Source organism: Kryptolebias marmoratus, linkage group LG2 (genome assembly GCF_001649575.2).
Source record: "Kryptolebias marmoratus isolate JLee-2015 linkage group LG2, ASM164957v2, whole genome shotgun sequence".
Lineage (NCBI taxonomy): Eukaryota > Metazoa > Chordata > Actinopteri > Cyprinodontiformes > Rivulidae > Kryptolebias > Kryptolebias marmoratus.
Genome location: NC_051431.1, coordinates 1,165,090 through 1,173,002, shown reverse-complemented (window position 1 = coordinate 1,173,002; position 7,913 = coordinate 1,165,090). Strand labels below are relative to the sequence as shown.

Sequence of the window (7,913 nt, the reverse complement as noted above, 5' to 3'; positions counted from 1 at the left end):
GTTGGACTGATGTAAACGCAGAGTGGGGCTGGACTGATGTAAACGCAGAGTGGGGCTGGACTGATGTAAACGCAGAGTGGGGTTGGACTGATGTAAACGCAGAGTGGGGCTGGACTGATGTAAACGCAGAGTATCCGTTTATCTGTGGCGCCCATTCAGCTGACAGTTTCATTAAAACCCGTCCACTGGTTGATGAGGTATTTTGCTAACAGACAGAAACAAACAAACATCTGTTTTTATCCTCCTTTCATAAATAAAACTTCCACACAAGAGCAGAACACCCAAACATGTAAACCCTGGAATGTCAAACTGATTTTCAGTTACAGTCACTGGACCACACACACACACACACACACATAGACACACACACAAACAGCCAGTCTCTTCTCTCTGTGAACACTGTGTCCCATAATGCTTTTAGACTCACATCAAAGAACACAACACACACACACACACGCTACACACTACACACACTCTACACACTCTACACACACTACACACTCTGCCAGGAGGTGTTTACACAGCATATCAAAAGTTTTCACCCCCTGTATGTTTTCTGGTTTTATTGCTGTCATAAATCGGTCACAGTCAGAATAAATTGGTCTTCTTTACAAGAAAATGTAAAAAACAAATCTTCAGTGTAAAAAAGAAAATAAATTTATTACCAATTAAATAAAAATATGTGACATAAAATAAATGACTGCATAAATATTCACCCCCTTTAAAGTGACCTAAATCAACTTCTCCTTTTTCTTGTAATGCAGCAGAAATTCATCTGAGGGATGAAGACTGAAACGAGCTGAAACTGTCAACGCACCAGCTAAACTGTAGCTAAAAGCTAAAGTTACAAACTAAAAGTAGTAAAACAGTACCTTAAAGCTAAAATTAGCTCACAGGAGCTGAATATAGCAAAGCCGCATTTAAGAACTGAAATTAGCAGGATTTCAGCTAAAAGCTAAAGTTGGTAAAATCATAGCTAAAAGCTAAACTAAAGAAGCTAAAAGCTTAAATTAGAAACTGTAGCTTTAACCTAAAGTTTGGAAGACAGCAGCTAAAAGCTAAAAGCAACATTAAAAGATAATAACAGCTGAAGCAGAACAATGTTTTTCTTTGGTGGAAAATCTTTGTAAATAAATTTAAATGACCAAAAAAGAATAAAAGTTACAAAAACGATGAGTGGTGTCCCACTCCTTCTGTTCGTTTTAAGGTAACCAGTAAAAGCAGAGAAACAGCAGGGCTGGAATTATCAAGCCGAGCACAGAAACAGAACTGAAAATGACAAATTAGCCTCCGCTTCATTTATCCTGCAGTGTGCGCTCCACTTGACGGTGGATGTGTTTCCATAGGAACGTGGCGTTACTCTGAGCTCTTTTTTCTTATCTTTTCTGCTCAGTTTCCTCCGCTCTCACCAGCCGGAGCAGAGAGAGAAAAAGGCTTGGGAAAAGAAATCAATAGGGCCATTTCTTCGCCTGCGGGCCGCTCGGAGTAGTTTTTCCTTTGGCAGATCTCAGAGCGTCTCTGTTCCTTCAACACATCAAACCCTGAGGTGACGTGAAGCTTCATCCTCCTGCAGCTGCCCATTACTTCCAGGATGGTTGTTCATGTCTGCTGGGGGGAAATTAAAGGCTTAGCGTTCCTGGAAGGAGCGCATGTTCCCGCCGCCATGACATCATCGTTTGCTGACACATTACAAAGTTCAGGCTGTTTGGGTCAAACATTCTGTCTGATCTGATGAGAAACTGGCTACCAACAAACCAAAGTCGGCGAATGTCGATTAGCTGTGGTGGCCATCTTGAATTAGAGGTTTAGTAGTTGTATATGAGTATTTCCTGAAAGTTTCATTAAAATCTGTCCAGTGGTCCATGAGATATTTTGCTAACAGACAGTGTGTTGGGGTTCAGTCTCAGCTACTACCACATTGATTAGTCGAGGCGGCCATCTTGAATCAGGTTGGCTCCCAAAGTTAATCAGTTGGTGATTACTTCCTCCGAGGTTCGTTAAAATCAGTCTCGTGTTTCATGAGTTATTTTGCTAACAGATGGATCCTCTGATTCTCCTTTAGGCAGCGAGCGATAAAAACGGCAGCATCATCTCAGTTTAGTAACGGAAAGTTTTGTCTGGATCATGGAAAAGGGAAGCAGTCGGATTAAAGCGGGGCAGAAGTGATGGAGCGTCTGAGAGGAAACTCCGGCAGATAAAGGTGTCGCTGGTGATTTGCAGCGGCGTCCTAGTGAGCTCCCTTCCACCTGACTGGATGCTTTATGAGCTTTGCAGGATCCCAGTAAGGAGGTGGGTTTATAATCCAGCTGACAGGAGGGTTTTTATGATGGAGGCAGGGCGAGGCGGGGGGGCGGGGGGTAATAAAGCTGAGTGCCTCTCTCCTGGAATCAGGCTGCAGAGGTTGGAGGACGTGTGTGCAGCACGAAGCATATGTCCAGATGTCACTCTGCTTCCAGCTGCTCGTCCTGCAGGAGGTGAGCAGAACCTGAGCCCTCAGCGCCACGTCCGGAGCGGCGCACTGAGGCGAGTTATTGGGCCGAGCCGGATCAGAACCCTGCGACCCACTCACCTTATCCTGCAGACGTGCTGTCAGTTTCCTCTGTTCGAAACTCAACGCTACCCTGTGTTTGTTTCTCCGTCTGTTAGCAAAATATCTCATGATCCAATGAATGGGTTCTACTGAATTTCTCCAAAAGTAATAATTAGATGAACACCGTGAATCGACCTGAATCAAGATGGCCGCCACAGCCAACTGACCTGAACAAACACAGAAAAGTCTTTGACTCTGTTGAGTTTAAGGAAGGAAGCGAAAGTAGCAAAACATTAGCTAAAAGCTAAAAGAAGCACGATGCAGGTCTTTGTCGGCCCCTCGGTGGTCTGCTGAGCGCCTCACGAGTCACTGCCTGTTTGTGCTCACCTGCTTAATGTAGGTGAAGAAACTGGACCCACCGGTCTCACGACCAGAACCGCCCTCCTCCGTGTGTGAAATCTAACGTTGAGCTGCGTAATCTAAATAATTTGTGTGCATCTTGTTCTTCTCCTACAGACCTCCTCCTCCTCCTCGTCCCCTCTGGACCCCGAGTCCTCATCCGTCCTGAGTGAAAGGAGCTCTTAATGCAAATGGGGCGCATTAAAATGAAATGTTCTGCTGGAGAGCCGCCAAACCAAGCAGCAGAACCACGGCCGTAAATCACCACCGGAGGACTTCGGTTTCCTCGTTATCGCTTCCTGCTGCGACGAAACGAGAAAAGGGAGGCTGCTGAGCGCCGTAGGAATCTATTTCTGGAGCCTCTTTGTTTAACCGCCTCGAATTTGGCCCGATCCTCCCACTGCACCACCGCACCACCGCACCACTGCTTCAATAAAGCTGGAGGGCATGGTTTTACCCACTGAGGCGCCGTGAGGCCATCTTTGGTCCCTCCACAGACGTTTGGGTGGCTTTTTCTCTTCAAACTTTTCATAAAGTCATAGAAGTGTTTTATCCTCATCAGCCTCCCTCATTTTCACCCCCCCCCCCCAGCTGAAGACAAGGACTGTTTCTGTGGATTAACTGCGAGATCCCCGATCACCACATTTCTCTTATGAGAGCTCACCTGGCTACCATTAGCGAATCCAGACTCGTTCAGTCATGGGAGAGGGGAATCGTGGGAAAAACTGAGAGCGATAAAGCTTGAAACCAAACGTTTACGATGTGAGGAAAACAGCCCCTTCAGCCGAACCTGTAACAAGAGAACATTTAAAGAATGGGATTAAAGCGGGATTACCAGTGAAACACCGAAGCAGCTGCCTTCATCTGAACCGATCTGTAGATTAGTTTTGGCTCGGTGGCCTCTTGTGTGGTTCTTAAAGACACAGATGGAAAAGATAAACGACTTGGACCACCCTCTCCTGGGAGAAAACATCAGTAAGAACCGAGTGTCCGGGCCAGGGCTGGGAACTGCACCTGGTCAGGCCCAGGTGGTCCTGGTTCGGTGCGAGGAGGACCGGGCCTACCCTCCCTTGGCATGGAGGAGCTTCTGTGGACGTCCTCCTGAGCTCCAGCAGCAGCAGCTGTTGGACCCGTGCTCCTTACCTCGCACTTTGGAGTCCTTTTACCCAGCGGCCCCCATCTGGGGCCAGACGGACTCCCTGCTCAGCAAAGACTACCTGGAGACCACCTTTGTGGACATCAGGCCGGGTTCAACCCTGGAGAGGAAGCTGCTGGCCGAGACGCAGGACTTCCACGGGGGGTCCTACGGCGTGGACGACGAGGACGACCTGCTTCCTGACTCTGACGTAAGACATCAAACAGGAAGTCCTTCAGATTAAAACTCTGTTTGTTTGTTAGCAAAATATCAAAATGCAAAGCAAAAAGTAGTTAGCTGTGGCGGCCATCTTAAATCTTGACTCCAAATGGTGACCAGTTGTAGATGAACATCCGATGATTATGTTCTAAGAGTTTCGTTACAATTCACCCAGCGGTTTATGAGATATTTTACTAACAGACCACTTAGACACAGGCAAATACATGATCGCCCGCCCTTAGATAATCCTAATGAAGTTCCCTGCACTTAAACACCTTTTTGTCCAATGAGGTGATTTCTTTAATCTTTAATTTTATCCAAACTGATGGGCGGAGCCTCATAAAACCAGATAAATTGACCAATCAGAAGCCACTGGGATTTTTATGTTTTGAAGAGTTTTGCCTCTTTAGCTTCTATTTTTAAAGGAAAGATCAATATGTGTACGAAAAATTTATAAACTACATTAGTTCATTACTAACAAATTTCCTTCTTACAAAAATCCTCAAGTTTCCTGAAAAAAAGCATCAAAAACTTTAAATATAAACTGTCTAAAAGCAGTAAGAAGTCAGCCAATGGGCTAAAATTAAATTGTTGTTTCTAAGAAAGAAGCACAGCAAATATGTCACTTCTGTTGGATTTATTCTTGCCTCACTGTAGTTTTTTTTTTTTTATAAAAGAACAGAAGATCTTTATGTTTTTCAGCCAGAGAGGAAACTAAAATAGAACTCTGCTCCATGCTCTTTCAGGTAGGCAGCAGCTCGGTTCGTTCTGTCAAAAAGCCCGGTTATATAAAGATACTTTCCTGCTGCAGAGCCCGTTCGTTTGATTCCTCTGAACCTTCAGGACAAACAGAAATGTACCGTTTTCTGAGGCTGAATGAGATGTTCTGCAGGTGTTGCAGATTCCTCCAAGGTCAGGTTTAGAACCGAGCCGGCGGTCCTGCCTAGATGGATCAGAACCAGAAACCGGTAAACTCCTTGCTTCCTGATGAAGATGCTGCACCTTGGAGCGACCTCAGCCTCAGCCTTTGTTTTCCATTAGTGAGATGATTCAGCTCGGCTGTCTTTGGACCGCAGGACAGAGTGATGAACGGTTTCAGACGGAATCAAATAAGAGGAAGAGACAAACTTTAACCCAACATCTGTTTTACCTGCCGGCCTTCAGGCCACCGAAAACTGTCATATATGATTTATTTCATCTTTTATATCTTCATCTGTCTGTTCTGCTGTTTATATAACCCAACCACTGATTCAAACCTGTCCTCTTTGGTGGACATTTATAAACTGGCACTGTCCTGTGAAGGACATTTAGGACGTTAAAATGTTAAATCTGAAGAGGTGGAGTTTGAGGAACTAAAGTAATGAAACAATATTTCAGTGTTTAATAAACGTCCTCAGTCGTGGACATTTGAAGGTATTTTCTTCCCTTCGGTCTGTTAAACATTAACGGGTTGAACAGAACCTTATTATTAACATTAACTGCAGTAGAGCATTAATTATCTAATGGTTCAGTTTCACAGGAAGGTCCTCCTGATGTCCACTGTAGAGGACACATGATGTCCCTCCAAACAATTAAAAACGTTGTAAAATAAACTCATTTGGCCTTTTTTTCCTCTGGAAGTCGAGGATCCTGTCAGGAAAACTAAGATTTAAAGTGTGATTAATATGTTTAATCAAATACAGTCAGGTTTATATTGTTTGTTGTTTTATTTTATCATTTAAAGCCCTGCTGAGGGTTTATTGTTGTTAGAGGTTCACTGCACAAATATAAAGAAGTTATTACTGCTGAGGTGCATGATGGGAGTTCTGCTTAACGAGCGACAGGAAACTCGTTAAATACGCAGAGAAGAGCTCAAACATTACAGCTAATGGCTTCTCTCTGTGTCCTAAATGCCCCGTTAGGAGAACAATAATGAAAACCAAATTAACTTTATTAATAATCAAAGATTGTTTGAAAGCCACTCGTTGTAAAGTCATGAAGACCAGACAAAAAGCAGGAAACAAACTCGTACCATATTTTCCTCATATCAGAGGTTAACGTGTCTTTAAATTAGAAATCTGGAAACAAAATATGCCAACTATAGCTACAAATGAGTGAGTTAGAATTGTTAATGTGTTGGTTAAACGCTGACTGAATAAAAATAAGGAGAGTTACTAAAATCCAACCTGGTGCTGATTCATTGTTAGAAAGGATGGAGTTCAGCTTGGAAACATTCCTCATTTTTACCTCAGAGTTGATCAAATTTTAATTAAAACTCAAAAAAACAAAACCTTCCTGGTTTGAACCTGAAGACAGAATGATGACAACCATAAATGAGACAATTATGGAAAAGAAAAATTATCTCAACTTTACTGTAAATTAACTGAAGTTAAAGTTAAAAGCTGTTTTTTACAGGTCCTTATTACTCAGGGTCATTAGATCTGCGGACCAATGAGAGGAAAAGATTTCAGGAGGAAAATGAGGTTCTGAAGGACAGCTCTTTAACCAGCTGGTCTCACGTGGAGCTCCAGTTCTGTCTGTTGTTGTTGTTGTTGTTGTTGTGTAAACGTTCTTTAAAACAACAGAAGTGTATTGATGAGGCTCACAGCAGGATCGGGCACAAAACACAACAAGCAGAGCAGCCTGGCTGAGGGGAGGAAGTCAGCTCTAATATATACATATATATAAACACACACACACACACACACACAGCCACGGGCTGCCGGCGGTCAGATGACCTCATTCAGTCACAAGCAGAGTTTTCTTCTCGTTCTTTAAGACAGGAAAACATCAGAACAGCAGATTTTTATGAACAGTTATTTAACTTTAAAGCTGATTATTTTGCATTTTTTTTACATTTAAGGTCCTTGATTCAGTCATTTTAGTCAAACTCCAACCAGTTCTCTCATATCTGAGCTCCTGGTTTGAGTTTTATTTAACTTTACAGCTAAAAGATTAAAAGCTGAAGGAAACTTGTTGGATTTAATAAAGTATTAAAAATGACAGAAAACAAAAATATGCTCTAAATACACAGTCCATGTTTTTATTAGTGATTGTCTGGATTCAGAATTATTATTATTATTACACAATAACCTTTAATTTATCCACAATATTACAGATTTTAGTCGTTAAAGAGTTTTTAAAATGATTTTAAACCAAAGCTGACTGCATGTGGAGGGAGCTAAAGGAAGCAAAATGCTACCTAAAAATGGAAACACTAGCTGGAAGCTAAATGTAGCAAAAGGCTAGCTATAAGCTAACAGCAGCAGCACAGACGAGCTGAGGCTCAAACAGAAGCATGTTTTAAGGAACTCAGGAGATCTCCGTGTGTTTCTCACTAAAACCAAAGAGTCCGAGCTTCCATCTCCATCTCAAGTGTCCCTGAATGTCCTCTGTTCGAACCCAGGACTCGTCCATCGATGACCTGAGCGACACGGACAGCGAGGGCAGCTTCCCTCTGATGATCCCTCAGGACTACCTGGGTCTGGCCTTCTTCTCCATGCTCTGCTGCTTCTGGCCTCTGGGCATCGCCGCCTTCTACCTGTCTCAGAAGGTACAAGTACCACGCTGTGAAACAACATTTGTCTGCACCATTAGAACCTGTCTCAGAAGGTACAAGTACCACGCCTCGAAACAACATCTGTCTGCACC

The 7,913-nt window shown here is 43.3% G+C and overlaps 1 protein-coding gene and 1 long non-coding RNA gene across 3 annotated transcripts in view; one reads left to right on the top strand and one right to left on the bottom strand.

The window, feature by feature from the left end:
- tmem91 (transmembrane protein 91) overlaps positions 1-7,913 on the top strand; it is a 27,967-nt gene that overhangs the window by 5,663 nt on the left and 14,391 nt on the right. Inside the window, exons 2-3 of one of the 2 annotated variants that reach the window (XM_017431074.3) lie at positions 3,047-4,275; positions 7,669-7,815. In XM_017431074.3, coding sequence (XP_017286563.1) covers positions 3,856-4,275; positions 7,669-7,815 — 567 coding nt within the window. In that variant the 5' untranslated portion in view covers positions 3,047-3,855. Of the gene's footprint in view, positions 1-3,046; positions 4,276-7,668; positions 7,875-7,913 lie in introns of both variants that reach the window. The other variant, XM_017431073.3, reaches the window with a different exon arrangement.
- Positions 760-3,051, bottom strand: LOC119618048. The gene is made up of 2 exons (XR_005234571.1): positions 2,918-3,051; positions 760-1,605 (listed from the first exon to the last, which is right to left on the bottom strand). It is a non-coding gene; the product is annotated as an uncharacterized LOC119618048 (long non-coding RNA).